This window comes from Muscardinus avellanarius, assembly GCF_963383645.1.
Source record: "Muscardinus avellanarius genome assembly, chromosome: 14".
NCBI classification, from domain to species: Eukaryota; Metazoa; Chordata; class Mammalia; order Rodentia; family Gliridae; genus Muscardinus; species Muscardinus avellanarius.
In genome coordinates this window covers 44,186,133-44,206,914 of record NC_137800.1, presented here as the reverse complement: position 1 = coordinate 44,206,914, position 20,782 = coordinate 44,186,133, and the positions used below count along the sequence as shown (strand labels likewise).

The 20,782-nt window shown below is 35.1% G+C and overlaps 1 protein-coding gene across 2 annotated transcripts in view; it reads right to left on the bottom strand.

The window, feature by feature from the left end:
* The window catches only part of SGCZ (sarcoglycan zeta), a gene marked incomplete at both ends in the record, with an annotated part of 462,334 nt that extends 446,186 nt beyond the window's left edge, over positions 1-16,148 (bottom strand). For both annotated transcript variants that reach the window (XM_080710705.1, XM_080710706.1), the window contains one exon: positions 15,954-16,148. In XM_080710705.1, the coding sequence (XP_080566831.1) occupies positions 15,954-16,148 (195 nt within the window). The remainder of the gene's footprint in view (positions 1-15,953) is intronic.
* Between the last annotated feature and the right edge of the window lie 4,634 nt (positions 16,149-20,782).

Below are 20,782 nucleotides of genomic sequence, written 5' to 3'. Positions count from 1 at the left end.
AGCTAATGCCATAATGCCATGCAAATTTCCAGGCCCTTGCTTCAGAGAAGTATGGCTTAAATACCTACTGCAACCATTAACTATGTGGGTAGAAAGTTCAGAGCACGCTCACAAGTCAGAAAAGATAGCATTTATAGGTGTGACATCATCTGGATCTTGGATCCTTATAAAAGTGTTTGAAGGTCAACTAATTCTAATTTTTAAAAAGTGAGTTAAAATTAAAAAGAGTTTGGAAGTTATTGGAAGTGTAGGAAAGGAACAAAATCGCAATCATCATTATTGCATTAAAATAAAGACACATCCTCAAGAGCAAATGGAGGCTATTTAATGATTCAGGGTTTATTGTAATAAGGAATCACTCATTATCATTCAAGTTTGTCAGATGAAAGTGGAAAATCTACCATTTAAAAAGCTACCATTTAAAAAGTGAAAGTCAAGCTGGGCGTGCTGGTGCAGGCTTGTATTCCCCCTCTCCCGTCCTCCCTCCCCTGGCCGCTTGGGCGGCAGAGACAGGATTCGCTCAGGTTCAAAGCAGCACTGGCTTAAGAGACCCTGTTTCCAAATTAAAAAGTACAAAAATAGGCCTGGGAGTGTAGCCCAGAGGTAGAAGGGTTTCCAGGAACCCCAGTACCACAAAAAAAAAACAAAACAAAAAAAAAAACCAAAACAACAATATAGTAGGCATAAATAGGTAGATACTTTTGGATAAAAACTAAAAAATTTTCCACAGTATATATTAAGATTGCAATTTTTTATTTATATTATGTATGCTAAGGAATATTTGAATAGCATATCATCTCTTCTATTAGCCAAATCATCTATATCTTTCAGCATTTTAGAAGTTCACAAATCTAATTCTTAATTTTTATTTTTTATTTTTTTATTTTTTGGTACTGGGGATTGAACTTTGGAATATTTTACCCTAATACTTTTTATTTATTTATTTTACTTGGAAATAGAATCGTGCTCAGTTGCTAAGAGTCTTGTTAAATTGCTAAGGCTGGCCTTGAACCTCCAATTGATCTTCTTATCTTAGCTTCAAATATGATTGATCTTACATTAAAAATAATATGAAGCCGGGTATGGTGGCGCCCGCTTGTAATCCTTGCACTTGGGAGGTGGAGACAGGAGGATCGTGTAGGTTCGAAGCCAGCCTCTCTGGTTTAAGAGACCCTGTTTCCAAATAAAATATAAAATAGGTCTGGGAGTTTAGCCTGGAAGTAGAAGGGTTCCATCCCCAGTTCCACCAAATAATAATAATAATAAATAATAATAATAATAATAATAATAATAATAATATAAAGAAGTATCAATAAAATTTAAAGTTAATGCATAAGAAGCTGGGCATAGTGGTGCATGCTTGTAATCCCAGTATTAGGGAGGCAGACACGGGAAGATAGCGGTTTGCAGACAGTGTCAGCTACTTAGCGAGGCCCCTTGAAACTCAGTGAGACCCTGTTTTAAAAAAAACTAAACTAACGCGGGGCGTGGTGGCGCACGCCTGTAATCCCCGCGCTTGGGAGGCAGAGACAGGAGGACCGCGCAGGTTCGAAGTCAGCCTCTCTGGCTTAAGAGACCCTGTTTCCAAATAAAAATATAAAAATAGGTCTGGGAGTGTAGCCCAGGGGTAGAAGGGCTTCCAGGAACCCCAGTACCACCAAAAAAAAAAACAAAAACAACAACAAAAAAAAAACCTAAACTAAAAATAGGTCTGGGGGATGTAAGCTCGGAGAAACAATGCCCTTGGATTTCATCCCTGGTACTGCAAAGAATGATAATAATAATAATAATAATAATAATAATAATAATGCATAAGAATAAAGTATTTTAAGCTCAGTGTGGTGGTACATACCTATAATATTGGTATTTGAGAGGCTGAGATAGGATTGCAGATTTAAGGCCAGCCTTAGCAATTTTATGATACCCTTGGTAACATAGAAAGATCTTATTTCAAAATAAAAAAAATAAAGATGATTGGTGGTAGTATAGCCCAAAGATAAAGTAAGTATCTCTAAGTTCAATTCACATTAACAACAATAACAACAACAACAACAAAATATATATATATATATAATGTATATGATATACAAATATATAAATATACATATTTCTTATTCGATTTTCAAAATACCTTGCCTTTCAAGGTTAATTTAGTGAACTCTGGAAAATAAGGTAGTTTCCTTTTTACTGTAAATGCCACTAATCATCATGTAAAACTACAACTTTTCAGCTAATTTTGAAGGTTCTTTTTGAAAACATAGCTCATAAACAAATTTAATATAAAATAATGTAAATCAATCCCTATTTTAGATTAATAAATTCTGATTATAATTTACAAAATAAAATACATGAACTATTTGTAATTCATAAATACTCATATTTAGATTAATAAATTCTCATGCTATGATAAATTTTCAGATTATTAATATTGAATGTCAAAGCATTTTCTGATATAATGATGCTTCAATTGACTTTATGTCAATTTTCCATACTCTTCTTTAGTGGATTTATTTTTACCATAGTATGAATATTTGTTAAATTAATGAATCTATGCAGATAAATATAATTAAATAAAGGTCTTTTTTGAGGTATTAGGGATGAAAACCAGGGGCTTCTACTTTTAGGCTATAACACCAGACCTATTTTTTATTTTTTAGTTTGAAACAGGGTCTCACTAAGTTGCAAAGAGCCTCACTAATTTGCTGAGGTTGGCTTTGATTCTGTGATACTCCTGTCTCAGCCTACCAAGTACTGGGATTACAAGTGTGTACCATCAGTGTACCACCAGTTCTGGCTTTGAATATCTTTTTTTTTTTTTTTTTTTTTTGGTGGTACTGGGGATGGAACTCTTCTATTTTCGGGATACTCTCCCAGACCTATATTTTATTTTTTGAAACAGAGTCTCTTAAGTCAGCGAGGTTGGCTTCGAACCTGCGCAATCCTCCCGTCCCTGCCTCCCAACTCAAGGGATTACAAGCATGTGCCACACCCAGCTGAATATCCTTTCTAAAAGTATAAATAGAATTGCTTGAAGCCAAAACCATAGAAAACAAACCCTTCCGAAAGTATTAACCATTAATTCAAAATATTATTTAATATTTCTTATCCTAGTTTGGATAATTTATTTTTTAACTTTTATTTATTTTTAATTTTTTATTCGTGCATTGTATTCATACATCTTAATGGGATGCAAGATGGTGGAGACATACATGCACACAACACCCATTAGCCCTTACCCAGTTCCTACCCCATTCCCTCCTATTTCCTACTTCTCTTGTTTGGCTTAGTGCTTGACATTAGTATGTTTATTAAAGTACATTATGTGCTTTAGAGAATTTCCCTCTTGCCCCTCTCCCATCCCCTCAATTAGGTCTCCTTATTTGCTCATCTACAGAGTCTCCTTCTTCATCTAGAGTTCCTCCTATGACCCATTTCCTCCCTAGCTTCCCCATATTAGGGAGAGCAGTGGATTTCTTATTTTTTTGTGTGACTGACTAATCTCACTTAGCATAATGTCCTCCACATCCATTCATTTCCCTGTAAATGACATAATTGTATTTTTCTTTATGGCTGAGTAAAATTCCATTGTGTACATATCCCACAGTTTTGTAATCCTTTCATCTGTTGATGGACATCTTGGCTGGTTCCATAGTTTGCTATGGTGAATTGTGTAGCTATGAGCATAGATACCCATGCATTAGTTTGGTGGTTAGGTTTCCATTCTTTTGGGTAGATACCCAGAAGTGGTATTGCTGGATCGTATGGTAAATTCATTCCCATTCTTCTGAGTATCCTTCATACTGCTTTCCAAAGTGGTTTCACTAACTTGCAATCCCACCAACAATGTTTTAGAGTTCCCTCTCACTTCTCCACATCCTCACCAGCATTTGTTGTTGTTTGTGTTTTGAACGATTGCCATTCTAGTTGGACTTTGGTAAAATCTCAGGATAGTTTGGATTTGCATCTCTCCGATTGCTAATGATGTTGAGCAGTTTCTCATGCATTTATTGGCCATTTGCATTTCTTCCTTCGTGAAGTGTCTATTTAGTTCCCTTGCCTGTTTTTTGATTGGGTTATTTGTTTCCTTGAGTGCTGAGTTTCTTGAGTTCTCTGTATATTCGAGATATTAGTCTTCTCTCAGAAGAGTAGTTGGCAAAAAATCTCCTATTCTGTTGGCTCTTGGTTGAGGATAATTTAAAGAAATGCTTCGTATTAAAAACTCACTCAGGCCAGGCGTGGTGACGCACGCTTGTAATCCACGCGCTTGGGAGGTGGAGACAGGTGGATTGCGCAGGTTCGAAGCCAGCTGTGCTGGCTTAGGAGACCCTGTTTTAAAATATAAAATAGGTCTGGGAGTGTAGCCCAGAGGTAGAAGGGCTTCCAGGAACCCCAGTACCACCAATAAATAAATAAATAAACAAATAAATAAATAAATAAATAAATAAATAAAAATAAAAACTCACCCAAACCAAGCCAAGCCAAGTGTGGCGGCGCACACTTACAATCCCAGCATTCCGGAGGCTGAGACTGGAAGATTGCGGTTCATGGCCAGCCTCAGCTACTTAGCGAGGCCGTTAGTAACTCGGTGAGATCCTGTTTCAAAAATAAAAAAAGACTAAAAAGTAGGGTTGGGGGTGTAGCTCAAAAATACAATGCCCCTGGGTTCCATCCCGAGTACCCCCAAAAAAAGCCCTCACCCAAGGCAATTTTATAAACACACTGGGCTTTATTCATGGGTTAATTTCTGTCCAGGTTCTGATCCACATAAATAAATCAGAAAAAAATCAAGACAGATTTAAGGGACATGGTGTTTCAAATATAACTTTATATAACTGCTCTTTTCCTTTTCCCTACCAGGCACAAAAACTGACCAATTAGTTCCTGTATTTTATTTGAAAAATCAAATAAAACAAAAGGTCAGGAGAAGACCCAATTGCTAAAACTGTTAAATTTTGCTTAAAGCTTCAGAATTACAACTCAGGATATTATTTGGAATATAGTATGCTTACTTTGAATACTTAATTTCCTAATAAGTTAAAATGAGTTTTTTTTTCCTGTTCCTGTGTTTGCTTACATATGTGAATGTGTCTGTGAGCACACATTACTTCTGTTCTAGCAAGAGGCTGCCACAACTGTCCTGGGAATCCAGGAGAGATGATATGCAATTAGAATTTTGCTACCCCCAAACCACTGGTGCACACACAAACATTCTACAAGTTAAAGTCTTCTATTAGCATCACCAATATCTCAGAGAAGTGATATAAAAATCATGGATACAAATTTCATATTGATAGTTCATATACCTGTGTATAAATAATATTTTTACAAAGCAGAAATTATACAAACTAATGGTTATAGATAAATTTATAAAATAAAGTATGACTCTTCATTGTCCCAGCATAATTTATTTCTAGGCATCGTTATGAGTCATCTGACTTCCTTGAGAATATAGAATTATATAAGTGATTAGAAACCTCAGAGTTAGTCACATGCTACTTAGGTAGTATAGTTGACTCTAACTAAGAGTATCAATTACTTTTGGTGGAAAGTTGGCTGGCAGTTGTTGTTTTTCTATGAGGATAATAAGAGCAAAATGTATATCTGGATATTGCCTACAAAAATAGAAAACTAATCTGAGTGAAACTAATTTCTTTCATTAGCTCATACAATTTATATAAAATTTGGGCCATATCAGTATAGTTTATCATATTTCAAAATAAACCTCTATATGGATAGGCAATGACTTGTATGATCCCAACTATAGGACAGAAAAGAATTAATGGTTTCCAGCGATCAGGGAAAGGAAAGACGGATAGGCAGAATTCAAAGAATTTTTAGGGCAGTAAAACTATTCTATATGCTATTATAGTGATGGATGCATATCCTTATGTATGTGTCAAAACCTACAGAATGTACAATACCAACAATAAATCCTAACACAAGCTGTGTACTGCAGCTGATAGCAGTGTGTCCATGTTCATCAAGAGTCATCAATGCTCTACTTTGGTTCTGGATGTTGATAACAGGGGGCATTCTGTACCCTAAGGAAATATTTCTATAAGATCAAAACTGTTCATAATTTAAAATCTACTTGAAATATTTTTAAAGGCATTAACTATTTAAATACTCACTCTTAGGATACCAGTGAAGTGGAGTCTATTCATCCATGAATCTTTACTATACTTGGGATATTCTTTAGCTGAGAAGATGCCTGGAAGTTATGGCAGTCCAGTTAAATCTAGTTCTATAGAAATCTCACATATTTATATACTTTTTCTTGATCCTTTTAATATGATTAAGAATAATGAGAGTATTGGAAGATGAAAAACATGTGTTCTAGTCAATCCAGCTAACTGGCAAATGACTACCATGTATGTGAATAAGGGCATTCTAAGTAAACCAGTCTTAATATGGCCAGAAAGCCAACTCCTTACTTATGATTAGGCCCTGCCTACATCAGATGTATCCAACGGAACTGCCAGTCAGACTCTTGAGCCAAATTAAGGTTCATTGATTTAAACTAGTAGGATCTGTTATTTTCACATACATTTGTGACAATAGGTAACTGATACATCTACTTAAAATACTCATTAGTCACATAAAGTGAAGGGTAGGATGTTCTCCCTCATATGCAGAACCTAAGGAGAAATGGAGGCACTAGGAAAACCTCCAGACAAAGGAGGAGAAACCTTAGTGGAGTGAAGAAGGGGACCTAACTGAAGGAGATGGGAGGGAGAAAGAGACTTGAAGATGAAAACACCTCAATGGTTATGATGTGCATACACAAACTCATCAAAGCCAATCAGTGTACTGAGCATGGGAAGGTGGGGAGGGAGAGGGAGTGGAGTGGAAAGTGGGGGAGGGCTCAAAAATACCGTGTACATGTATGCCTCTATCACCCTGAACTTCATCAAGAAGTATGATTGCAATTCACCAATTCAAAATGCCTATTAGTGAATATATAAAAAGTTGAGTACCACATCTGTAGTTTCATAAAAGATTAAAACATTGATTATATAAGGCATTGGTTTTTATTTGTATAAAGGAGGACAAAAGAGATGGACTGTATTATAAATTAATATGCTATTATAAGCTTTATTATAAGCTTTATAAGCTTTATTAATATGTTATTATAAGCTTTATTATAAATTAATATGTTATTGCTAGTAATAATAATGAAGAAATGTTCCAACAGAATAGGAATTAAAGTTAACTCTGATGTTAATCGTTAAATATCTATTAAATTTACCTCACTTAAAATTTAAGTAGAAAATATTTTATTACCTATAAAATGCAGCAGATTTATATGTTAATATATTAAGTCATTGAAAATAGTAGAATATTTGTCAGGTAAAATAATAATCATTTGGCTATACTGACTTATGAGAAATATCAACAAGATAATGATTCCTAAGTAGGTAGAAAAAATTTGGTCAACTGTATTAAACAAGAATATGAATATTAACTGGCTCATTTATTTATTAACTATGTAAAATGGGGCAAGATTTTATTTTAAATATAGAGGTCTTAATAGGTATCTCATAGAATGTTATGTTCTGTCAGAAAGAAAAGCCACAACACCTGGTTAGTTTTCTGTATTTTCAAGTATGTAAATATTCACATACTTTAAAATAAATTTAAAATAGATATTCTAGTGTATTTTTGAATATTTTGCTTATTTCTCCCCTTATTAACTACGTGACAACAAAGCTTTAAGAAAAATATAAAACATCAATATTTCATTTTACTCATTTATCATGGATAAAACATGTATAAAAAGTTTAATTCAAAAATAGAATTTCATTTATAAATGACAATGTGTGATAAAATGGGCTAAGATGTAGTGTTGTAATGCGATAGATACATTTTAAATGTTGTTTAACCAATCAATTGCTTTTAAAAATAATAATTTTAAGGTGCAAATTCACATTAAAAATAAATACCTCGCCAGGAGTGGTGGCGCACGCTTGTAATCCCCGCACTTGGGAGGCAGATACAGGAAGATCGTGCAGGTTTGAAAGCCAGCTGCGCTGGCTTAAGAGACCGTGTTTCCAAATAAAAAATATAAAAATAGGTCTGGGAGTGTAGCCCGGATGTAGAAGGGTTTCCAGGAACCCCAGTACCACCAAAGAAAAAATAATAAATACATAAATAAATATTTTGATAAGAAACATCTATTGATAAGAAAATCTATTGATAAGAAACAACTCACGTGTGCCTATGTAGATCACGATATATTTAGATTTTTATACTCTTTGTTGAACAAAACTATTGAAATAATCCTAATCACTTTATGTGAAGACTTAAACAAATGATCAAACCTTTTGCATCTTAATTTAAGTCAAAAAAGAACAAAGGGCATATCTGAGCTAATAGGCTTAGAATCTTTTGAAATTTCCTAAGTCTTCCTAATAGAACATTTTTGATAGTAAAATTATATGAAGTACAACAAAAAAACAGATAGTGTTCCTCAAACGCCATTCATTATTTAGTTACAGAATTTCATATATAAGGGATTGCTGTTGAACACACTTGGCAAATTGTCTCTTGTCTCTTCTGCATATGGGACTTGACTGGATACTGCCTGACCCTTCAGCCATTAGATGGCACAAAAGCCTCTAGCACTCAGGCATGGTAGTATATGCCTATAATCCTCAGTACTTGGGAAGCTGAGACAGGAGGATTGCAATTTCATGGCCAGCCTCAGTAACTCAGTGGTGTACTCTACAATTTAATGAGACCCTTTTCCAATATAAAAAAATAAAAAGTAGGGCTGGGGTGTAGCTCAGAGGTAGAATGTTCATGATTTCAATTCTCAAAACCCCCTACACCCACGTATACACACACACATACACACACACCCTAGCACAGAGTAATTATTTGCAAGAAAGTGTAAAGATGATAACTCAGAAATATTTAAAAATACTGGCACTGACCTGACACTCCAAACTAAGTCCACTTATAATGAATAGTACTATTACTTATTTGGTCTGAGGATGAGTTTACAATGAAGCATGAAAAAGGTCTGTGACTCCACTATTATTTAAAAAACATATGAATTCTTGCCTAATAGTATCATTTTATTAAAATAATATCTCAACTTGGAAACAACAAATATAACAGTTTAATTGTTCTTTTGAAAAGCAAATGCTTACTTCTTAAATAAAATAGCAACATATTAATTACACTTAAGATAATTACTCTTATATTGTTGAAAACTAAAATCCCCCCAAAATTTTGTGCTAAAATTATAAAAATGTTTTAGATTAACTACATGATATTATTTGTGGAATAAGAATAAAAGTGGAAGTACACACACATTTCACTAAATTCAAGGATCTATTTTATGTCCTGCCTGTGAGTCATGCACATGGGCACTGATTTGAACTTTCTGAATTTTTATGTAGTCTTATGTAACGATAGGGTACTTAACTAGTCATTTACAGTTCAAATGTGTTATATAATATATTAAACATAAGAACTAAAACGTCTGTAATTTATATAGTCTTTGACTCAATAACTTTCTTAATACTTAGGGTTTTTTTTTTCCTGTAATGTATCTGGTATTCTAAAGAAATTCATTTTGTACATGGCACACAAAGTTTGTGATTTATCTTATTTAACTTATGCCAAATTTTGTAATTTTCTTCAGGGGGGGGAGATAGAGATAGAGATAGAGATGAGAGAGAGAGAGAGAGAGAGAGAGAGAGAGAGAGAGAGAGAGAGAGAGAGAGAGAGAAGAAAGAATACTTGGTGGTTGTTTTAACTTGGACAAAAATGACCAAAATTTTCTTTATAAAGTCAGAAAAGAAAAGGCACTGCTGGGCTAAAACTAAGCATGAAAAATTTCATCTGAAAGGGACAATTTGTCAAAAAATTATGAGGAGGTGCAGAGGGTTGTAATGGAAGCAGTCGTGCAACATTAACTATATCATTCACTATCATAAACTCTGTAATAAACCCACACCCATCAAACTGAGGGGTGGTGAAGTTGCATGCTGCTATATAACCCTCAGAGATAGCATCTCCCCAGAAGGTGGCACACCACCGGGCCCCCGGTGAGTACCATGGTGCATGAGCTGAGGAATGAGTTGAGAAAATGCACATGGCAGCCTAGAAAGGTGCACAAATCTGTGATTCTAATTCATGTTCAGAGTGGTCTCTGTCATCAATTAGTTATTCCTCAGAAAAATATACTTTATACAGTGCCAAGACTAGACTGGAATCACAAGATAGATATTCTATGAAAATCATCTATTTTATAAAAATGCCATTGTTTTATCAAAAATTAAACCAAATGTTTGCTTTTCCAAACTCAGAAGCACAATTATGCTTGGAACTCACACAGAGATTTTCACCATTCTATTTAGTCACTGACTATACATTCCTTCATTAAATGGATAGTAATAGAGTATTGAGATGTCTTTTGCCTTAGAAGTTCCAAATATAATTAAAAGCAGTGACATTGTATTTACATATTTAATGGTGTTATATGAATGCACTGAGGAATACAGGACAGTGTTTAATGAAGAGTATTGAAATAATTTAATTTAAATTTAATTTGAATAACATTAGTACAATGAGAGGAAGTTGGAAAGAGCATGAGCTTTGAAATTACAGCCTATGCTTCTAGCTTTGCTCATCAGTGTGACCCTGGGAAGGATAGTGTCCCTAAGTTTGTGTGTCTTCATCTGCCAAGGAGAGTACAATATTCCCTTGGCGTGTTGTGAAATTCAGTAAGGTCTGGTTTAAAAAATATATAATCTTGTCAAACAAAATACATATTAACTGAATATTGCCTTCTGGCATCTTAAACATTGTTCTCACATATATATGGCCTAAGGGTTATAATTCAGAGTATTTTTAAATAATTTTTTGTGTTTTAAAAATAATTCATAGTACAATATTTCAATTAGGTAATGATTTAATATTCTGATCATTAAAGACACTCCAAACATTTAGAATCAACAAAAAAGAAATTCACCTTATTATTCAGACAATTTTTAGTAGTATATTTTTTAATGTGGTACTAAAAGGAGATTCACTCTGTGATTCAGACAGGTCAGGGAGGTTGTTTTCTGATAATCCTGGTTTTCAAAATAAATAGCTTAGTGGAATCAGAATAACAATGACATTTGATAAATAAATTGCTCCTGTTAGAAGTTTTACTTAAACTGTTCTTATATCTGAAAGTGGAATTCATAAAAAATTTTTATTATTATTCCTTAGAATGCTACAAAATAGATATTTTTAATAAAATGGATCATATAAAATATCCTTATTTATAAATATCTTAACAATGCATAGAAATAATATTTGTCATTATACTTAACTGGCAACAGTTGAATGCTTGCTATATAAATCTATTTTAAGGGTTTTTACCAGGGTTCACTTGTTTAATACTTCTAAGGTCTTTATGAGGTCAACACTATTATCATGGTTTTACAGATGAAAACACTGGAACTGGAGAGGTTAACTAAGGAGCAGGAGGTCACCTACTGATGAGCCAGTCATGGAGCCAGAAGGGAAAGCAGGCTCTCTGTTTCCAAAGCTCACACCCTGAGCCTTTAAGCATAACATTAGTATTAAGGAGACAAACTACTGTAATTATTTACTTATTTATTAATAGACACCTATTGAGATTTTTTTTGGTGGTATTGGGGTTCCTGGAAACCCTTCTACCTCCCGGCTACACTCCCAGACACCTATGTTTTATATTTTTATTTGGAATCAGGGTCTCTTAAGCCAGCGAGGCTTGGCTTCGAAGCTGTGCCATCCTCCTGTCTCCACCTCCCAACATGGGGATTACAAGTGTGCGCCACCATGCCCGGTTACCTATTGAGATTTTTTTATTTGTCTAGGATTATTTTATTATCAACCTCAAGAGAATCAAGTTGACTTACATGTCCAATGGAATATCTGTGAGGCTGTAACCACAGAAATTGAGTGAGAGTAATAAAAATGGTAGATTCTTAAACACCCGTTAGTATCTCCAAAGCACTTTCATTCTTTTGATCCTCTTCATTTCTATAATAACCTAATGGAGTAGGCAATAACATTACACTCATTCTGTAAAGGAAAAAGCTGAGATATAATTTAAATTACTTAAGCTAGGTAACATAGCTGATAAATGCAATAGCCAGGATTTAGACAAAAAAGCCTGGCTTCAGAATCTGCATTTTTGTTTGTTTGTTTGTTTGTTCGTTTTGTATTGGGGGTGGAACCTCGGGGATTTTCTACCTCTGAGCTACACTCCCAAACCTAGTTTATACTTTATTTGGAAACATGGTCTCACTAAGTTGCTGAGAGCCTCACTAGGTAGCTGAGGCTGGCTTCAAATCTGTGTGATCTTTCTGTGTCAACTTCCCAAGCACTGGGATTACAAGGGTGCACCACCACGCCCAGCCAGAATCTGCATTTTTAACCACTGCTTGGGGATTACTTAGAAATGGTTTTAATAGTACAAGTAAGCTAAGAAATTCTTGGTACTGATACCAATTTTTTTATAGTAAAATATCCCACTGGTAGGTAAGAGAGACTCAAGTTTGGTTCTGTGATTATATCCTATTAATGAATATAAAAACGAAGTTCTGGTGGTTGACAGTATGCTTCCAGTAATTGCAGTCTATAGAAACAGTTAATTATTAAAGTAACTTGCCTCAAGGAAGATGAAGTGGGAGTGTGTGTGTGTGTGTGTGTGTGTGCATGTATGTATGTATGTGTGTGATGAAAGTTTAATGTTTGATGGAGTCAGTTGGAGCTAATAAAATAATGCTTTATAAATGTATTCATTTTTCAATATTAAAATATAAAAGTAATGTACCTAGAATAAGAAATGAACCCAGAAAAGAATGTTACCTTATCAGAAAACATGAATTTGATAGACATACAAAGATAGTCCAGTAATATTGAACCAGAATTATGAAATCAATCCAACAAACAAACAATAAGAAAGACAACCATGTAATTGGATTCTACAGATCTTGAAAAAATGAAATTTAAAAATCTCCCTCTTCAACTCGTCCCAGTATTTGTCAACTCTCATAGCCAGGAAATTATTGTTTAGAGTCATCCTAAGTCTTTCACCCTGTCATATAAACTCATTTCCTTTTTCTCAGTTTTCTGCAACTGGGTATCTCAATAAGTAGAATGATTTTATTTTTCACAAAATAAGAAACAGAAGCTAATAAGGTATTATCAACACTACAGATCATGCACAATATTGGTCATAATGATGGACTCCAAGCAACATCATAAAACATATTGGCAGCTATCCTTGCTGTGCTGAAAATACAATATTTTGATAACAATAACATGCCCAGTTTGCTCAAATAAAAGATGTTAACAGCCACATATTTTCATGTACTGGACAACCACAGTCATAATGAAAGTGAAATACATTTTGAGCAGATCAATAATACTCCCCAAACAATTTAAACAAAAATTTTTGCTTCTTTCTAAAATATGACACCTAATGCTTGGTATTTTCTGTGGATAGATACAAACATAATGTACTAGTGAAAACACAAAATTGATTTTTTCACTACTCAATGTAAGGATTACAAATTATTCCACACTTTTCAGTTATCTACAACTTAATATGAAGTCTTCAGGACTGCAATAACCTATAACTCCTTAAGTAATTCTGAATTTCTCTGAAAAATGATCCATGGCTGTGCTGGGATAGGATGTTACCTCACAAAATTTATCTTGATACAAACATTACAACTTCCTCTGTCCACTTACTTCAATAACATGCAAATTATTTGTATGTAAAGAAAGGACATTTTTTCTGTTGATTATATATAAGTAAAATCATGAAGAGATATGCTACAAATAAAAATGCAAAATCAAACAAAATAACCCACAACAAACAAATACCAGGATTTCTATGAAAACAACCCATTCTTATTATTTCCAAGACTGCTGGCATTTACATTTTGACCAGCTGAGCTTCAAATTAAATAGCTCCATGGGTGACAGCCACCCTGAGACCAATGAGAATCCTGAGAGCACAGGTGATGGTTTCAATTATCTCCCAAAAATGGCATCACTGGCATTGGTGTCAGCATGGGGCTATGTATTGGGAGTGTGAGGCATGCAGACATGAAAATATGTAGTTAGTATATTTTCCTAATTAATTTAAATACACTTGAAAAGCTTTCCATGGCTTGAACCTGAAAATTCCAGTGTTCTGCTCCCTAGATAGATTCAAGGCCTTCTGGAGTAAGAGAGCTGATCCTATCTTGCATGAACTTTTAACAAATTTCCTTTTGATAGAAGAAATCTAATAATTGGAATTTCAAGATTCAGAGACAATTGTTTCTTTTAAACTGCTATTTTTAGTTAAGAAAAATGAGGTTACAACAGTTGCTATCGGAACGTGCCAGTTTGGCTGATGACTAAGGTGGCACATAAATATTTTTCAGAGGTGTAAATATTGTTCATACCATGTGGTAAGTGGTCATTAGTGGAGCTAGTTAGGGAAGGTAGAAATAGAGCTCAGAAGAACAGAAACATCAGCAAGGAAGTTAGTCACATTTGTGCCAAAATATTCCAAATACTGAGCAAACTCTCGAACAAAGGAGAAGTTTAAATGCACCACCAGAGAATCTTATCAACAGTATTTTGCTTACTAGTCCCTAACTCTGCCTCTATTCACCCACTGCCTTGATCCATGACCCCAAAAATGTATCTATCTCTAGGATATAGTCATGATCATGTTTTTCATAATTTGGGAACGTGTTACGTCCTCCCCACTTTTTTTTTTTAAAGAATACTCTGAAATTTGCACTGTACTGGGAAAAATGGAGTCATTGCCCAACTCATTGTGCTCCAAGAGAAGGTGATGTTTTATTATTTTTATCATGGTTTGGAGAGTTAGTGTGTTCTCTCTCTCTCTCTCTCTCTCTCTCTCTCTCTCTCTCTCTCTCTCTCTCTCTCCCTCCCTCCCTCCCTCCCTCCCTCCCTCTCCCTCTCATCTCTATCTCTCTGAATAGCCTACTTGCCTTCTCAATCTCAATAAGTACACAACATGTGTGATGCCTTGCACTGTGGAAGGCTGCTAATGAAGTTAAATAGCTTGCTTCAGATTTATGCTTGAGGAAGCAGACAATAATAAGTAATACAAATAGTGTGGTCAGCAGGTGAGAGATACCTGCTTAACTGTGAGGATATCGAAGTCTTCAAACAAAGGCGGAATAATTAAAAAGTACAGTAGAAAAATGGAAGGATTTATTCAGAAAATATAAAATGAGAGAAACTAAACTTTGCTGAAGCAGTGAATTTTTCCAGATAGTCCTGTTCATAGGTCTATTGTACAATTCAATAAACAGAAGCCAAATTCAATAATAAATTGTCTGATCATTTTCATTTAAGTTATTTTCATAAAAATTATTTCACTTTTGACATATCTTCTATTTACCAAGTATGTGCTCTGAAAGAATAGGGTCCCCATATAACAATGATAGATATTGGTTCACTCAGCCCAGAAGAAATCCCAGAATTTAGAATCCACAATGTAGTATGTTATATAGCGATAAAATTAAGAGAAACTTCAAGGTATATATTCTATACAAAATAATGCAAAGACACTTATGTTTTATAATATTAATATTAATATTATTGTAAAATATATCTAAAATAGACCTGTTTCTTCTATTCTCAGGTATAGCACACAATAATAAGTACTTTTTGGGTAAATATTTTCTAGGATTTTAATGAATTAATATGCTGTGCTATCTCACCATTTAAACTTTTCAGTCTTCAATGACAGGTAGTAATACCATAGGCATGCCATATTAAATAGAGTCTTAAAAGGTGATTCTTTGGACAATTTAAAGATACCCTTCTAAGGACTGAGATGAATGACTTTCAATTACAATAATAAAAACCATAAAGCTGGATTATCTTTGAACCCAAAGCAATAGATGTAAAATCAGGGTGGTACTTACCACAGTGAAATTCATAACTTTCAATATCCATATTGTCATGGCTAAGTTAACTATCATGGTAACCAACAGGAGAAGGACAAAGAAGTATAAGCACCTCTTTCGCCATCCATAAATTCCCACCGGGTAAAGCTGTGCATTTTCAGTTCTTGGCAGATTGTTCTGCTGTGTGGCTAATATGTATTGTTCTCGAGTCATCTGGAAAGAAAGAGAAAGAGGAAGATAGAGAAGTTGTTAAATAACACCATGACTTTTAGTGAAAAGATGTGAGGCGCCTCAGAGCAACAGGCAGAGGTGCTCCAATCACTGCTGCGATATAATGAAAATATTAACCCCCCAAGTCATCATCACCAATGCTGCTTGTAAGATCTGCTTAGTGAATTTCTACATCATCAGACATGTTTTATTTCCAGGCAAGAGCTCTTGTCCCCACACATAGCTTTTTTTCTAAGAACTTGCAGCTCTATGTTCAAAGTTCCCATATCTATAACCCAACAATTCTGTTCACTTTCAAGTTACTCTTAGGTTAGGTTTTATCTGTTCATTGGGCTAGCTAGAGACCAATTGTATCACAATATTTTTATGTACTTTTCTTTAAAAATGCAGAGTCTAAATTGTTCAGAAGAGCCGGTGTGGTGACACATGCTTGTAATCCCAGCATTCAGGGTGCTGAGACCTGAGGATCGTGGTTTGGGGACAGCCTCAGATACTTAGTGAGTCCCTCTACAACTTAGAGAGACCCTGTTTCAAAATAAAGAATAAAAAATAGGGCAGGGTGTGTAGCTCAGAGGTTGAATGCCCCTGGGTTCCATCCAGACTCTCAAAAAAATTAAATAAATAAATAAAGTATTTAGAACATATGTTTCAAAAAACTTCAGTTTATGTGCAAAATGTGTGAAGAGAAAATATATTTTAGGTAGTTATATAGTTATAGCTATCTAATTTAAAATTTTATTTTGCTGATTACTTGTTTTAGTTGAATTTAAGGACTTGGAAAAATATAAGTTCTAATAGAACAAAATATTATAAAATATTGTATATACTCTATCACACTATCTTATAATATAGTGATATAATTACATGCAAATTTTAAAAAAGAGAAGATGGTTTCCTTGGTAACATATAAAATTATATTCTGAAATGAATTCTTCAAAAAAGCAAATAAGTTGTATTTTTACAACTTACACTTATGGGTAAAAAAATCAAGATTATGTGTTGGATATACAATTTTCAGAATAACTATTACATGAAGGATTAATACTTCATAAAATATGATTGTAAACAAGAAAATAATTATTCAGTATTTTTAGATTTTTCTTAGATAAATTTTCTTTTGTATTTCAATTAAAAATTAATATGTGAACAAAAATAATGTCAAATGTTATACAAAATTAAAACAATAACACTTAAAATTATCTGATAAGTAATATGAAATATGTATAACATAAAATTAAATTATGGTGTTCATTGGCCCAATCCTAGTTCAAATAAAACATTGAAATATTGGCATATATTTTTAAAGTTTTTTGATATTTTCCTGTTTTTAATGCAATGTTAAATGTTTCAATACTTAGTGATTGATACATACTGTATTATATAAAATAAATATTGTTGAATAAATTAAAGCATATATTTATATAATTTAAAAATGTTAATCATTGCAGGTGATTAATAAATTATTTCATGATATAATTAATTACTTCTTTGCTATCATTCTTTTTTTGGTTTTCCTTTTTTTAATTGGTACATTATAGTCATACATCTTAATGGGATTCAAGATGGTAGAGGCTACATGCACACATCACTCATTTAGCTCTTCCCCATTTCATATCCCACTCCCTCCACCCTCCTGCCTTCTCATGTTTGACTTAATGATTGACTTTGATAAGTTTGTGAATGCATATCATGTACATTAGGAAATTTCCCTCTTCCACCTCCTTAAGTTAGGTTGCCTTATTTGCTCATTTATGGTTTCTTTCTTAGTCTAGACTTCCTCCTATTATTCATCTTTAAGTTAAAAAAATCACCATTTTTTGAAAGTAGCCATTATACTTTAGTTCTTCATTAGATTTCGATTTGGGTGGAAATGGGTAATCCATTAATTGTTAAGTAACAAAAGTGTTATGCTAGATATCAACATGCCAAGGAATTTTCTTTGCCAGAGTACTTTGATGGTGATCTTAGAGTTCTGATAGAGGTAATAATTACAAAGTAGAGAATATATCTTCAGAAGAGGTTCTCTAGGAGCCTTCATGTTTTGGGGGAGAATAAGGAAGAGCTGAGAATTGGAGAGAATATGGTTACAGGAGAAAAGCAAGATGATGTGGAAGACTGAGCAATCCTGCCTGGCGAGCTAGAGGTCTTCCTGAGCTGGTCTCTCAGTAATCACAAGTCCAATGCTGAAACTTCAGAACACTAACTTGCTTTGGTCATTTTCTTTTTAGTATATTCTATTTCCACACATACCATTAAGACATGGAGATTAAATTTACACACCTTAGAAAAGAAATGAGAAATTAATAAGTCCCTAAAATAAAACACAACTACAAAGTCTTCCAAAAATAAATTTACCTTTTTATTTTTTATTTTTTGGTAAAGTAATAGAGATTTAGTAAATATATCTTCCTTTAACAAGTATGAAAAGAAAATGGGATAAAAATGAATCAAAAATGTTATAAAGAAATTAAAACATGTTACTGGCTGAAAGCTGGTTTTATCTATTCAAGAAATCCAACAACAGCATTTTCTTAACTATAGCTGAGCTTAATGTTATTAGTTTAGACACTTTCTTCATCACAAAATAATTTAGAGTATCCAAGAAACAAAAAAATATACAAAGTTATAGTTGTCGTTGAACATTTTCTCTTTTTCGTAAAAAAATCACACAGATCTGGCTGTTTCTCAACTTATATAATCTTTTAGAGGCTATTAAATAGCACATAACTCTAAGTGATTGATCAAACTATTCTAAATGTGAAATATTTATAAGCTTTGCCTAAAATGTATAATGTTGATCCATTTTTAAGTATTTACCATATTTTGAAATATCTTGGTTTTGGGGTGTTATGGAAATTCTATATATATAGTATTTTTCACTATGTGCTTACTGTCATTTTTTTAATTTTTTAATTTTTTAATTGTATTTATTTATTTATTTTTGCGGTACTGGGGATGAAACTCAGGGGCAACACTCCCAGCCCTATGTTTTTTTAATTTTATTTTGAAACAGGGTCTCACTGAGTTGCAAAGGACCTCACTAAGTAGCTGAGATTGGCTTTGAACCTACACAATCCTCCTGTCTCAGCCTCCCAAATGCTGGAAATTTTTTTTTTTATTGGTGCATTGTAATCATACATCACATTGGAATACAAGACTTGAGAGGATATACAAGCACACATCATGCAATTAGCCCTCATCCAGTCCCCATCCCATTCCCTCCCCCTCCCTCAATTTCATGCTTGTTTGGTGATTAACTTTGATACATTTGTTTATGTACCTCCTGCTTTTTAAAGAGGCTCCATCCTCCCCTATTCCATACTATCTGATTGGTCACCTTAATTGCTTCACTATAGGGCCCTTTCTATAGCTCGACCACTTCCTGTTGCTCCTTTGCTCCTAGTTATTGCTGATTAGGGGAAGCATCTGTTTTTAATTTTCTGCGATATTTCTCTGTGAATGCCGCGCTGCAAATACCGATCCCACTCTTGACGGCCCCAGTTGTGGCCTGGCTACCTGGTGGACTGATCCAGACCTCGCTGGCTCAAGCAGCAGCCTTGCCTCATGGGTGGCCCCGATTCTGGTCTCGCTGGCCCCGACACTGGCCTAACCCCTCAGCAGGCTTCGATCCCGGCCTCAGAGGCCCTAGCACCGGCCTTCCTCACGGCAGGCTCCGATGTTAGCCGATGGCCCCGGCATTGGCCTAATCCCTCAGCAGACTCCGATCCAGGCCTCGGAGGCCTCAGTAGCAGGCTTGCTTCATAGAAGGCTCCGATGCAGGCCGCTGGCCCCGGCACTGGCCTACCCTTGGCAGGCTCCGATCCTGGCCTCGGAGGCCCCAGCACTGGCCTTGCCTCACGGTTGGCTCGGATGCCGGTCTTTGGCCCCAGCACCGGCCTAACCCCTTGGCAGGCTCTGATCCTGGCCTCGGAGGCCCAAGTAGCGGCCTTGCCTCACAGCTGTCTCCGATGCCGGCCATTGGTCCTGTTACCAGCCTATACCCTCGGCAGGCTCGGATCCTGGCTTCAGAGGCCCCAGCACCAGCCTTGCCTCACGGCAGGCTCCGATCCCAGCTTTGCTGTGTCCATCGCCGGCCCACCCCTCGGCAGGCTCTAATCCGAGCACCCTTTTCTCCCAACTATTTGTCCCACGTTCTCGAGGGTACGTGGTGGTAGCATTCTGCCTCTGGGGTCATTACTTCAAAAGTTCCAGGTGTAAAGCATCAGATCTCTGGCTCCCCTGAGTACTGGCCACTGCCAATGCCACTGCCTCCACCATTTCAAATCTTTCCCAAGCTCTTTATCCACTCTGAATGTTGTCCAGTCTTCCTAAGCATGCGTGAAGGTAGAATTCAACCTTTGGTGTAATTTCTCAAAAAAAAAAAAAAATAAGTTGGTAAGCTCAGATTTCTGTTTCTCCTGAATACAAGTCTCCACCGCCAATGTGGAGACCGCTTTCAGCACCGCCTTTCTCCTTGGTCTCCGCTAGAGTCTCTCTCCTTACAGGTGATGTCCAAGATTCTTAACAATGTAGAGAAGAAGCAGTCCTCCTTAGCGGGGAATTTTTCCAATGATTCCAGTTCATTTGGATGAGTTTTTTCTGCATCTCCGGTATCC